The sequence below is a fragment of the Mobula hypostoma genome, chromosome 2 (assembly GCF_963921235.1).
Source record: "Mobula hypostoma chromosome 2, sMobHyp1.1, whole genome shotgun sequence".
Lineage (NCBI taxonomy): Eukaryota > Metazoa > Chordata > Chondrichthyes > Myliobatiformes > Myliobatidae > Mobula > Mobula hypostoma.
In genome coordinates, this window is record NC_086098.1 from 51,531,171 (window position 1) to 51,545,929 (window position 14,759).

Genomic DNA, 14,759 nt, shown 5'->3' on the forward strand with positions numbered 1-14,759 from the left:
AAAATGCTCCCACTCAGTGCCCTCTACATTGCTAAGTACAACCATAAAATCATTGTCAGCCATACACACTCCTGCTTCCCTCACAACACCTAAAAATAAGTGTTTCAATTGTTAAAAGTAGAAAATATTCACTAAATTTTGTTTTATTTTTACCTAATGTGGCTTCTTCTTGCAGGAGATCTGAGTGTATCAAACAGTGTGCTTTGCCTTTGTCTTCGATGGACAGGCTCTGAAGAAACAAGTTAATTCACAGATTTAAGCAACTATGAGCTCAGGTGCAGGCTAATGTATGAAGCAGCTGAACATAGAACATAGAATAGTACAGCACAGTACAGGGCCTTCTGCCCACAATGTTGTGCCAACCCTCAAACTCTGCCTCCCATATAACCCCCCACATTAAATTCCTCCATATACCTGTCTAGTAGTCTCTTAAACTTCACTAGTGTATCTGCCTCCACCACTGACTCAGGCAGTGCATTCCACGCACCAACCACTCTCTGAGTAAAAAACCTTCCTCTAATATCCCCCTTGAACTTCCCACCCCTTACCTTAAAGCCATGTCCTCTTGTATTGAGCAGTGGTGCCCTGGGGAAGAGGCACTGGTTATTCACTCTATCTATTCCTCTTATTATCTTGTACACCTTTATCATGTCTCCTCTCATCCTCCTTCTCTCCAAAGAATAAAGCCCTAGCTCCCTTAATCTCTGATCATAATGCATACTCTCTAAACCAGGCAGCATCCTGGTAAATCTCCTCTGTACCCTTTCCAATGCTTCCACATCCTTCCTATAGTGAGGCAACCAGAAGTGGACACAGTACTTCAAGTGTGGCCTAACCAGAGTTTTATAGAGCTGCATCATTACATCACGACTCTTAAACTCTATCCCTCGACTTATGAAAGCTAACACCCCATAAGCTTTCTTTCTTTCTTTCTTTTTAAATCTTTTTATTGAATAAGTATACAAAAAGGTAAGCCATATAGACACTAATACACTGTTAGAATATAATAAAATTACAGAAGATATTAATACAAAAAAAATACTACAATGTAATTTAACATAACATACCAAGGTAACATTATAGTATACTAATTTTTATATATATATCAATAGAGAAAAGGAAAAAAAAACCCCAAAAAAAACCCACCGTGCAACTAACTAAAAGCAAAGCAAAGCAATGGGCTAACTTGAAACCAAACAGAGTTAAACTTAAAATCACGTCCTCAACCCGACCTCCATTAAAAACAGTAAAAAAAAAACAAGAAGGGTATATATTACATTAAATGAAAATATTGAATAAAAGATCTCCAAGTCTGTTCAAATTTAAATGAGGAGTCATAAAGATTGCTTCTAATTTTCTCCAAATTCAAGCATAATATCGTCTGAGAAAACCAAAAAAAGGTAGTTGGAGCATTAAGCTCTTTCCAATGTTGTAAGATACATCTTTTCGCCATTAAAGTAAGAAATGCAATCATTCTACGGGCTGAAGGGGAAAGATTACTGGAAATTTTAGGTAGTCCAAAGATAGCAGTAATAGGGTGAGGAGAGATATCTATATTCAATACCTTGGAGATAATATTAAAAATGTCTCTCCAAAAAGTTTCCAAAGTAGGGCAAGACCAAAACATATGAGTTAAAGAGGCTATCTGCCCCGGACATCTATCACAAAAAGGATTAATATGAGAATAAAAGCGCGCTAACTTATCTTTGGACATATGTGCTCTATGAACAACTTTAAATTGAATTAGGGAATGTTTAGCACAGATAGAGGAAGTATTGACTAATTGTAAAACCTGCCCCCCCCATAAGCTTTCTTAACTACCCCATCCACCTGTGAGGCAACTTTCAGGGATCTGTGGACACGTACCCCCAGATCCCTCTGCTCCTCTACACTACCAAGTATCCTGCCATTTACTTTGTACTCTGCCTTGGAGTTTGTCCTTCCAAAGTGTACCACCTCACACTTCTCCAGGTTGAACTCCATCTGCCACTTCTCAGCCCACTTCTGCATCCTATCAATGTCTCTCTGCAATCTTTGACAATCCTCTACACTATCTACAACACCACCAATCTTTGTGTCATCTGCAAACTTGCCAGCCCACCCTTCTACCCCCACATCCAGGTCATTAATAAAAATCACGAAAAGTAGAGGTCCCAGAACAGATCCTTGTGGGACACCACTAGTCACAATCCTCCAATCTGAATGTACTCCCTCCACCACCACCCTCTGCCCTCTGCAGGCAAGCCAATTCTGAATCCACCTGGCCAAACTTCCCTGGATCCCATGCCTTCTGACTTTCTGAATAAGCCTAACTTGTGGAACCTTGTCAAATGCCTTACTAAAATCCATATACATCACATCCACTGCACTACCCTCATCTATACGCCTGGTCACCTTCTCAAAGAACTCTATCAGGCTTGTTAGACACGATCTGCCCTTCACAAAGACTTATCCATCCTGATGTATTTTAACAACTCCAACACCTCCTCTCCCTTAATATCAACATGCTCCAGAACATCAACCTCACTCATATTATCCTCACCATCATCAAGTTCCCTGTCATTGGTGAATACCGAAGAGAAGTACTCATTGAGGACCTCGCTCACTTCCACAGCCTCCAGGCATATCTTCCCACCTTTATCTCTAATCGGTCCTACTTTCACTCCTGTTATCCTTTTGTTCTTCACAAAATTAATATGGTGCTTTCCTTTTAAGAATAACTTTCTCTATGCCACTTTATAAAATGTTTAGGATCTCAGTTATGTCATTTTGATAGCTTTTACTCCAAATAGAAAATATACTGCATAATTCTTAACTAGAAACAAATGTATTTTCAAGAAACTCCACTGAAATTTCTACACAATTTTGATTAGATACAGCCTCATTCACAATCAATGAAGTTGGAGTTTAACAAAATGAAAAAGCAGAATACTGCAGACTTTGTATCAAAGGACATGTATAGGATTTCACAAGAAAAACTACTTTCTACTTTTACCTATTGGAGGGGCTTGATATCTTTGTACAGCTTTCCGTTGTCTCAGGTTGTATGGTCTGTCATTTTCTTCAGCCTCTTCTACTTCATCTCCATCTTCTTCCTCTTCTTGAGATTCTAATGAGATAAATAGTAAAGATCACAGTGCATGGTATTGTTACAATTATATTGAAAATGAAATAATTCATTGGGATCACTGAATATCATTTATTTACTTAAAGTAAGCTAATGTTACCTCAATCTACAGAACATAAAAAGGCAGATGGTTATCCACTACTAAACTGAACTTTACATTTTAATTCTATTATTTCAGTGCATTAACTTCCAACAGAAAGCACCAGTCTGCCAGCTTCAAATGTGTTTTATATTTTTAAGTTTCATATATTTAGAGCATTTTATGTAATCTGTTCAAATAAAGCCCTTTGTTTATATTTGATGCTGCATTTTTACTCTTTTGTTGCATTTAAATCTTTTTATTACAACAAATGGATATATTAAACACAAATAATGCAGAAGTGGAAAGGAAAAACTATAAATGGACTGTTGCATTGGATGTTATCAAAGAAAGCATTACGCAGAATCTGTAATCAGGATTCACAAACAGGCACTAGGGCGCTGCAAAGGGGTAAGGTAGGCAAAGAACTGACAAATAGTGTAAAATTGTAAATTGTCCACTTTGGGAGGGAAAATAAAACAACAGCAAACTACCCAAAGAGTGAGAGCACTGGGAGCTTTGAGGTGACGGGACCTGAGTGACAATGCATTAATTCACAGATGGTCTGTATGCATGTATGTGAAGTAATTAGGAAACGAATAGAATGGCATCATTTAGTGCAAAGTAAATTATATATTAAACTAAGATCAGTGTTTCAATAATATACAGCATTGATGCTACCAAATCTTAAGTACTCTGTACAATATGGATCTCCTTATTTATAGAAGACTTGTTAATGCATTGGAAGCAATTCTGATTAAACTTACTGAACTAATATCTAGAACAGGTGACTATCTTAGGATAAGATTTAGACAGGCCAGGTGTGTATCCACTGGAGTTTAGGAGAGACTTCACCGACACAAACAAGATCCTGACAGGTATTGAGAGAATGGGTGTGGAGAGAACCCTTCTGTGAGAAAATCTAGGGAGTATTCAAAGATAACTATCACCAATTTAAGACAGAGATACAGTTTCTTTTTAATGAACTCTCTTGCTTAAAGGAAAGTAGAAACAAAGTCTTTGAATATGCTTAAGAAGTACATCAATATGTTATTAAAAAAAAGTGAAGTTACCTCAGGAAAAGTGGGAATGCAAGGTCGAGGTTATAATCAGATTTGCTATGATCTTATTCAATGGTAGGGCCTGCTTAAGGAGTCAAAAGGCCTACTCCTCATTTTTAATTAACCAAAATATTTATACATAATGCATGTCACTTCCAACCCAGGTGGAAATTAAACATTTTGAAAATACTTGACATATCAGAAAATTACATAAGTGCCCTGTACATCTCAAAAGTCAAATAAATGAACAGTGCCAGAAGGAGAAGACTGAGGAAATGGAGAGCATTCACAGAATGCTTAAAGTGCACAGCACGTAAAGGTCAAAAGCCAGGACCATGGTATCGCGAGAGTATATCTTGAGAGGCCATCAAACATTTACTTCTGGAATTTTAAGTATTGATCAGCTAAGTGAGCATTTCTCAATAGACTCTGCTCTTGCCAATTGCTGCCAGGGTGAGTACTATGCCAGTCGAGGTCCATTCTTCTAAGCAGAATGTATCATGCTGAGCCAAAGGTAAAATATGATGAAATGATACTTCTGGATAAGGGTTTGAAATTAGCTGTGGGCCTTTGTTTAGTAATTTTCTTTACTGTAGTCATTTTCAAAGCAATGTACATGCCTAATGGCTTTTAGTGAAGAAAAATACTCTAATTCAATTGCTGCAATGACTTCCAGTCATCTAATACATCTTTAACACAATACTAAATTTTTCTTAATTACACAAGTACACTGAAGACACTAGAAGTCCCATGAATTCCAATTATTATGTTACTTGTCACATCATTACTAAAAATACTATGGCAATGACTGTTTATGTTGAAAGAGAACCCCATAAGATTTATTCATCAATAAATCTCATAATTGTTTGTCACCGGGTAAAACTTTTAAGTGAACTATCCATGTAAAACATAAAAATTAGAGATGCTAAACGGCTAAAATCAAAACAAAAAACATGCACACAACTCAAGCTCAGAGTCAGAATTTTAATCTGGTTTATTATTGTTGCCATATGCCGTAAAATTTGTTGTTTTGAGGCAGCAGTACAGTCCAAGACATAGAAGTTATGATAAGTTACAAAACTAAAGTGTAAAAGAGAAATGACAAAGGCAGAGCTCATGAACGGTTCACAAATCTAATGTCAGAAGGGAAGAAGTTGTTCCTAAAACATTGAGGAACTGGTGTTCTTAAATCTTTTCACAGTTGCTGTCTGATTTGTTGAGCATTTTCAGCATTTACTATTTATATTCAAGTATCCATTTATGTTTGAAAGCTATTCTAAAAAAAATCATCACACCAGTCATTACTAGTTATTTTACTGCTACTAAAATGAAATGAATTTTAAGTGATTCTCTGTTAGCAATGAGCGAACAGAATCAGCCTGTAATTTTCTGAGCTAGTTCAAATACAGTTACATCGATGATACAAGGGTTTGGCGAAGTTCCCAATACATGGAATATCAAGTAAAATTGCTTCATTAAGGTGAATAAAGATACAAATAATATACAGTTCATTTTGGTAACAGTACTCCTCTACTGCATTTAATCAGCATAACATGATTAAAAAGGAGCTTATGCCTGAAAATATACGTATCTACTGCAAATTTGGTATACAGGTACAAGCAATGAATGCTACCTCAAACTCAAGTTTAAGATGGAACCCCCACTTTACCTGTATACAAATTACTTTCTAAAACTAGCTTGATGAAAAACATTAATATTTTTCATTTTAATTGAAAGAGATAGTATTAATCCACTCTAAACTCAAATACACAGACTGAACTATTCACAGTGTCATAATCATGAAATTAGACAAATATACAGAATTTTATGCCACAAACAAATAAACAAATCTAAAATGATGCAATATATTGGAGCAGCCGTATACTTCCACAGATAAGATAAATACTGGCTTAAACCCTACAGGTTTCTAATTATTAGCTGCAACTCTATCATACAAAGATGAAAGTGCAGGAGCTTTGTTCTTTTTCTACTAAATCATGTGTAAATAAGTAAATTAACCTTCCCAGCCACTCTCAATGCTTAAGGCATCTATCACAGCAGTTTCTTTATAGGACAGTGAATGAGAAGGAAGCAATGCTCCAACTAACAAAAAGAATGGGATTTTCATACAGGTTTGGATACAAGACAAAAGTTGGAAACTATCAGATTAGCATAAGAAAACTTAAGGTAAAGGATACCTTCACTTCCTTCCTCCTCCTCCTCCTCCTCTTCTTCTTCTTCCTCCTCTTCATCTCCTTCACTAGTTTCTTCAACATGAATAGGCATTCCATACATGTTTCTTCTCAAAGGTTTTCTTTTCCTCTTCACACGGGAATACATATCCATGTTTTCCTAAGATTACATGATACATACAATATTTGCCCAAATTATATAAAGAACAAACACAATTCAGATACATTTTCAATGTCAACATACCATAAATTACAAAGTACTTCAAGCTACTAGTAAATCAGGTCAAGAAGAAATATACATGTACTAGTATAAAAATACTGACACCAAGGAATACAAAAATCTTATTTTGTTAAACAAACATTCACCACAACTTTCAGAGGCAGCTCAAACCAACTAGCATGATGCAAGTCCATACCCAACTCAGAAGGTGCAGCAGAGGAGGAAACTTACTGACTGATCAATAACACAAGCTGTAGAACTGTTAAATACTAATGTGAACATTTAAGGCTACCAATGATGCTTATATTCAAATATCACAGCAGCATTTTATAATTATTACTAAATATTAGAAAATAGAAAAAATAATTTAATTAGAAAAGCTGAAAACTAATCACCAGGAGTCAACCAAGCAACATCAATTCCTACTTAAACAAGGATCAACAGAATTCTTCAGTCATTTTAGAAAATACATACTACATAGCAACCTAAGATCGAAATTTAAAACCTGAAGATACTAAGATACTTGTCCAAAACAAATTTTTCAAACCTTGCACAGAAAAGGCTGCAAGGAGTCTGCAGACTCTTGAGGAAGTAGAGAGAACTTCATGCTTTTTTTTTGTAATTATATTTATATGATGGGTCCAGGATAGGTCCTCTGAGATAGTGACACCCAGGAATTTAAAAGCTACCGACCCTAGTCATCATATATGAGCCCAAGCATGGGAGGATGAACCCTGGGTGCTCTCCCAAGACTATGGTCAACACGCTCCTAGAAGACAGCAGCACGGCTAATGCAGATGAACTGAACACACTGATGACAAAGAGGGAGAAGTGGAGAGTCCGTCATTGTGCCCGATGCCGGCCCCCTCGGCCTGAGTTGTAGTTGTAGTTGTAGAAGAAAAAGACCCTCTTCACCTCTGATCCTCCAATGAGCACTGGCTCCTGGACCTCTGGTTTTCCTCTCCTGAAGTCTACAATCAGTTCCTTGGTCTTATTGACATTAAGTGAGAGATTGTTGATATTACACTACTCAACCAAATTTTCAATCTCCTTCCTGTATGCTGATTCATCACCACCCTTGATACAGCCCACGTATCATGTTGGTCGGTATGCTGGAGCGGTCATGTTGTTCGGATGAAAGACTGACATCTGCCAAAACAAATCTTCTACTCCCAGCTTAAAGGCGGCAAACGTAAAAGAGGCAGACAACAGAAGAGATTCAAAGACATCTTAAAAGCCAACATGAAGAAATGTAACATCGACATCAACAATTGGGAAACCAATGCCAAGGACAGGAAACTCTGGCAAGCCATCATCCGAGAAGGAACAGCAACTTTCGAAGCCAACAGATGTGGAGAATTAGAAGAAAAGAGAAGAAAATGGAAAGAGAGGCAGCAACAACCAAAGCCCAATCTGCCATCTGGAACTACCTGTCCTGAATGCGGAAGAACTTTCAAAGCCCTGATTGGACTCGTAAGCCACCTGAGAGCCCATAAGTAGATCAACAGAACGAAGACCATTATCCTCGACCTCAAGTGATAGCCATGACGATGATACAGCCCACAACAGTGTGTTTAAACTAAGTAGTGGGGGGGGGGGGGAGAGGGAACAAACTGGAAACATAAGGATGGAGATAAAGGGAAAGTGAGAATAAGAAAAGTTAAGAAAGACAGCAGAATCAACAGAGCAGAAAGCTCAAGAAGGGATCGTATAGTATGGCCAAGTGAAATAGGAATTGATATGGGTGGTGAGGGGAGTAATGAATTAAAAGTATTATGTATGAATGCACGGAGTATAAGAAATAAAGTGGATGAGCTTGAGGCACAGTTGGAAATTGGTGAGTGTGATGTTGTGGGAATAACAGAGACATGGCTTCAAGTGGACAGGGCCTGGGAAATGAATATTCAAGGGTATACGTCCTATCGAAAGGACAGACTGATGGGCAGAGGGGGTGGGGTGGCTCTGTTGGTGAGGAATGATATTCAGTCCCTTGCGAGGGGGGGACATAGAATCAGGAGACGTAGAGTCAGTATGGACAGAACTGAGAAATTCTGAGGGTAGAAAGATCCTAATGGGAGTTATCTACAGGGCCCCAAACAGTAGTCTGGATGTAGGGTGTAAATTGAATCAAGAGTTAAAATTGGCATGTTGCAAAGGTAATGCTACAGTTGTTATGGGGGACTTTAACATGCAGGTAGACTGGAGGAATCAGGTTGGTACTGGACCCCTAGAAAGGGAGTTTGTGGAGTCCCTCTGAGATGGATTCTTAGAACAGCTTGTACTGGAGCCTACCAGAGAGTACGCAATTCTAAATTTAGTGTTGTGCAATGAACTGGATTCGATCAGGGTCCTTGAGGTAAAGGAGCCATTAGGAGGTAGTGACAATAATATGATAAGTTTTAATCTACAATTTGAGAGGGAGAAGGGAAACTCGGAAGTGTCAGTATTACAGTTGAACAAAGGGAACTATGGTGCTATGAGGGAGGAGCTGACCAAAGTTCAATGGAACAATACCCTAGCAGGGATGACAGTGGAACAGCAATGGTCAGTGCTTCTGGGAATAATGCGGAAGGTGCACGATCAGTTCATTCCAAAGAGGAAGAAAGATCCTAAGGGGCGTAAGGGGAGGCCGTGGCTGACAAGGGAAGTAATGGACAGTATAAAAAAAAGTATAACGTAGTATAGACGAGTGGGAAGCCGGAGGATTGGGAAACTTCTAAAGAGCAACAGAAGGTAACTAAAAAGGCAATACGCGGAGAAAAAATGAGGTACGAAGGTAAACTAGCCAAGAATATAAAGGAGAATAGTAAAAGCTTCTTTAGGTATGTGAAAAGGAAAAAAATAGTTAAGATCAAAATTGGGCCCTTGAAGACAGAAGCAGGTGAATTTATTATGGGGAACAAGGAAATGGCAGATGAGTTGAACAGGTGCTTTGGATCTGTCTTCACTAGGGAAGACACAAACAATCTCCCAGATGTAATAGTGGCCAAAGGACCTAGGGTAATGGAGGAATTGAAGGAAATTTATATTAGGCAGGAAATGGTGTTGGATAGGCTGTTGGGTCTGAAGGCTGAAGTCCCCGGGACCTGGTGGTCTGTATCCCAGGGTACTTAAGGAGGTGGCTTTAGAAATTGTGGACGCATTGGTAATCATTTTCCAATGTTCTATAGATTCAGGATTAATTCCTGTGGATTGGAGGGTGGTTAATGTTGTCCCTCTCTTCAAGAAGGAAGGAAGAGGGAAAACAGGGAATTATAGACCAGTTAGCCTGACGTCGGTGGTGGCAAAGATGCTGGGGTCCATTATAAAAGATGAAATTATGACACATCTGGATAGCAGTAACAGGATCGGTCCGAGTCAGCATGGATTTACGAAGGAGAAATCGTGCTGGACTAATCTTCTGGAATTTTTTGAGGATGTAACTATGAAAATGGACAAGGGAGAGCCAGTGGATGTAGTGTACCTGGATTTTCAGAAAGCCTTTGATAAAGTCCCACATAGGAGATTAGTGGGCAAAATTAGGGCACACGGTATTGGGGGCAGAGTACTGACATGGATTGAAAATTGGCTGGCTGACAGAAAACAAAGAGCAGCGATTAATGGGTCCCTTTTGGAATGGCAGGCGGTGACCAGTGGGGTACCGCAGGGTTCAGTGCTGGGACTGCAGCTGTTTACAATATATATTAATGATTTAGATGAGGGAATTAAAAGTAACATCAGCAAATTTGCCGATGATACAAAGCTGGGTGGCAATGTGAGATGTGAGGAGGATGTTATGAGAATGCAGGGTGACTTGGACAGGCTGGGTGAGTGGGCAGATGCAGTTTAATGTGGATAAATGTGAGGTTATCCACTTTGGTGGTAAGAACAGGAAAGCAGATTATCTAAATGGAGTCAAGTTAGGAAAAGGGGAAGCACAACGAGATCTCGGTATTCTTATACATCAGTCACTGAAAGTAAGCATGCAAGTACAGCAGGCAGTGAAGAAAGCTAATGGCATGCTGGCCTTCATAACAAGGAGAATTGAGTATAAGAGCAAAGAGGTCCTTCTGCAGCTGTACAAGGCTCTGGTGAGACCATACCTGGAGTACTGTGTGCAGTTTTGGTCTCCAAATTTGAGGAAGGACATTCTTGCTATTGAGGGAGTGCAGCGTAGGTTCACAAGGTTAATTCCCGGGATGGCGGGACTGTCATATGTCGAAAGATTGGAGCGACTGGGCTTGTATACTCTGGAATTTATAAGGCTGAGAGGGGATCTTATTGGAACATATAAGATTATTAAGGGATTGGACACACTGGAGGCAGGAAGCATGTTCCCGCTGATGGGTGAGTCCAGAACCAGAGGCCACAGTTTAAGAATGAGGGGTAGGCCGTTTAGAACAGAGTTGAGGAAAAACTTTTTCACCCAGAGAGTGGTGGATATATGGAATGCTCTGCCCCAGAAGGCTGTGGAGGCCAAGTCTCTGGATGCTTTCAAGAAAGAGATGGACAGAGGTCTTAAAGATAGCGGAATCAAAGGTTATGGGGATAAGGCAGGAACTGGATACTGATTGTGGATGATCAGCCATGATCACAGTGAATAGCGGTGCTGGCTCAAAGGGCTGAATGGCCTACTCCTGCACCTATTGTCTATTAACAGTGATGTCATAAGCAAACTTGCACATGGCATTGGAGCTATACTTAGCCACACAGTCATAAGTGTAAAGTAGAGCAGGGAGCTAAGCACACATCTCTATAGTGTTCCTGTGCTGATGGAGATTGTGGAGGAGATACTTACACCAATTCGAACTGACTGGGTTTTGCAAGTGAGGAAATCTAGAATCCAATTGCACAAGGGAGTATTGAGGGCCAGGTCTTGGAGTTTACTGATTAGTTTTGAGGGGATGATGGTATTAAATGTAATCAATAAAGAGCATTCCCTGATGCTTGCTGTCCAGATGTTCCAAGGTTGTGTGAAGAGCCAATGAGATGGCATTTGGTGTGGACCTGTTGCTTTGGTAAGCAAATTGGAGCAGATCCAAGGTGCCACTCATAGACAGCAGCTGAAATGCTTCAACACTAGCCTCTCAAATTACTTCATTACTGTGGAAGTAAGTGCCACAAGTCCTCATGGACTAGTGGCATTCCACAGAGGTTGGTGTTGGGACCGCTTCTTTTCATGTTATATGGTGATCATTTGGATGACGGAATTGATGGCTTTGCAAACAATACGAAGATAGGTGAAGGGGCAGATAGTGTTGAGGAAGCAGAGAATCTGCGAGACTTAGACTGATTAGGAGAATGGGCAAAGAAGTGGCAAATGAGATGTAGTGTATGGTCATGCACTTTGGTGGAAGAGATAAAGGCATAGACTAAGCTCTAAATGGAGAAAGTTCAGAAATCAGAGGTTTAAAGGGACTTGGGAGTCTTTGTGTAGGATTCCCTAAAGGTTAACTTGCAGATTGAGTCAGTGGTGAGGAAAGCACATGCAATGTCAGCACTCATTTCCTGAGGACGAGAATATAAAAGCAAGAATGTAATGTTGAGTCTTTATATGGCATTGGTCAGACTCCACTTGGAATACTGTGGACAATTTTGGGCCCCTTATCTAAGAAAGGTTGTGATGGCATTGGTGTGGGGCAGAGGAAGTTCTAGAATCATCCTGGGAATGAAAGGGTTAACGTATGAGGAGCATTTGATGGCTCTGAACATGTACTTGCTGTAGTTTAGGAGAGTTGGGGACCTCATTGAAACCTACTGAATATTGATAGACCTAAATAGAGTGGACATGGACAGGATGTTTCCTACAGTGGGGGTCTCAAAAGGACATTCCTTTAGAATAAAGATGAGGAGGAATTTCTTTACGTTGAGCAGGGGTTCCCAACCTGGGCTCCAGGGACTCCTCAGTTAATGGTAGGGATCCATGGTATAAATAAGGTTGAGAACCCCTGACCTGGTGGGTAATGAATCATTGTCAAAGGTGGCTGTGGAGACTAAGTCAATGGATATATTTAAAGCAGAGGTTGATACGTTCTTGATTAGTAAGAGCAAAGATTCTGGGAATAAGGCAGGAAAATAGGGTTGAGAGGGATAATAAATCAGCAAAGACTGAAAGGTGGAGCAGACTTGATGGGCCAAAGGACTTAATTCTGCTCCAAGTCTTTTGGAAAACAGTTTTGACACCTCATGACCAACTCTATCATAGGGAGATTACGGGTGGAAATAGGAGGATGGGAGTGGAAATGCAGACTTCTGTAACCAAGGTGACAGTGGAACAAGAGAACATAACATTCCCACCTCGCTACAGTATGACTATTAATGCTCCAATGCTAAATTCAGTTCCATTTTTTCTATATTATACATGGACAGTGGTAGTTCTTCAGATTGTTAAATCTCAATTAGTTCAATAGTCTTTTATTTTACGTACATAATCATCCTGCGTCTGGCAGCATTATTACAATTATATCCTCTAAATTTTCTACAAATTTATCTAATGTACTTAGGTTCTGCCACAACTACTGTTGAGCTGTGAAAGGAACTAAGAAAAAAGAAATAACTTCATATCTTAAAAAATTGTGCTCAAGTATCAGGCTTTAGAATATTTATACAGTAGCATGCAAAAGTTTGGGCACCCCGGTCAAAATTTCTGTTACTGTGAATAGCTAAGCGAGTAAAAGATGAACTGATTTCCAAAAGGCATAAAGTTAAAGATGACACATTTCTTTAATATTTTAAGCAAGAAAACTTATTTATTTCCATCTTTTACAGTTCCAAAATAACAAAAAAAGGAAAAGGGCCCGAAGCAAAAAGTTTGGACACCCTGCATGGCAGTATTTAGTAACACCCCCTTTGGCAAGTATCACAGCTCGTAAATGCTTTCTGTAGCCAGCTAAGAGTCTTTCAATTCTTGTTTGGGGGATTTTCGCCCATTCTTCCTTGCAAAAGGCTTCTAGATCTGTGAGATTCTTGGGCCGTCTTGCATGCACTGCTCTTTTGAGGTCTATCCACAGATTCTCGACCATGTTTAGGTCACAGGGGACTGTGAGGGCCATGGCAAAACCTTCAGCTTGCGCCTCTTGAGGTAGTCCATTGTGGATTTTGAGGTGTATTTAGGTTCATTATCCTGTTATAGAAGCCATCCTCTTTTTATCTTCGGCTTTTTTTTTTACAGACGATGTGATGTTTGCTTCCAGAATTTCCTGGTATTTAATTGAATTCATTCTTCTCCCTACGAATAAATGTTCTCCGTGCCACTGGCTGCAACACAAGCCTAAAGCATGATCAATCCATCCCTGTGCTTAACAGTTGGAGAGGTGTTCTTTTCTTGAAATTCTGCACCCCTTTTTTCTCCAAACATACCTTTGCTCATTGCAGCCAAAAAGTTCTATTTTAACTTCATCAGTCCACAGGACTTCTTTCCAAAATGCATCAGGCTTGTTTAGATGTTCCTTTAAACCTTTTGAATAGAACTTTTTGGCCACAATGAGCAAAGGTATGTTTGGAGAAAAAAGGGTGTAGAATTTCATGAAAAGAACACCTCTCCAATTGTTAAGCACGGGGGTGGATCGATCATGCTTTGGGCTTGTGTTGCAGCCAGTGGCACGGGGAACATTTACTGGTAGAGGGAAGAATTAATTCAATTAAGGTGCAAATAAAAAAGTAATCTTGCTTAAAATATTGAAGAAATATTGAAGAAACGTGTCATCTTTAACTTTCTGCCTTTTGGAAATCAGTTTATCTTTTACTCACTTAGCTATTCACTGTAACAGAAATTTTGACCGGGGTGCCCAAATATTTGCATGCCACTGTATACTAAACAGGTAATATTCTACAAGGAGAGTAAATCACTATAAGACCATAAGACAAAGGAGCAGAAATAGGCCATTTACCCATCGAGTCTGCTCTGCCATTCAAACATGGCTGATTTTTCCCCTCCTCAGACCCATACCCCAGCCTTCACCCCTTAACCTTTGATGCTGTGGCCAATCAAACCTATCAGATTTTTGGTTTTTCCTCCCCGTTTAGAAAACAGTCTGCACATTTATTTTTACTATCAAAGTGCATGACCATGTATTTCCCAACACTGTACTACATTTGGCAC

At 39.4% G+C, this 14,759-nt stretch overlaps 1 protein-coding gene across 1 annotated transcript in view; it reads right to left on the bottom strand.

Moving 5' to 3' along the window:
* atad2b (ATPase family AAA domain containing 2B) overlaps positions 1-14,759 on the bottom strand; it is a 200,965-nt gene that overhangs the window by 86,324 nt on the left and 99,882 nt on the right. Inside the window, exons 6-8 of the mRNA XM_063036823.1 lie at positions 6,466-6,619; positions 2,996-3,109; positions 154-229 (exon numbers count right to left, since the gene is read on the bottom strand). Of these exons, the coding sequence (XP_062892893.1) occupies positions 154-229; positions 2,996-3,109; positions 6,466-6,619 (344 nt within the window). The remainder of the gene's footprint in view (positions 1-153; positions 230-2,995; positions 3,110-6,465; positions 6,620-14,759) is intronic.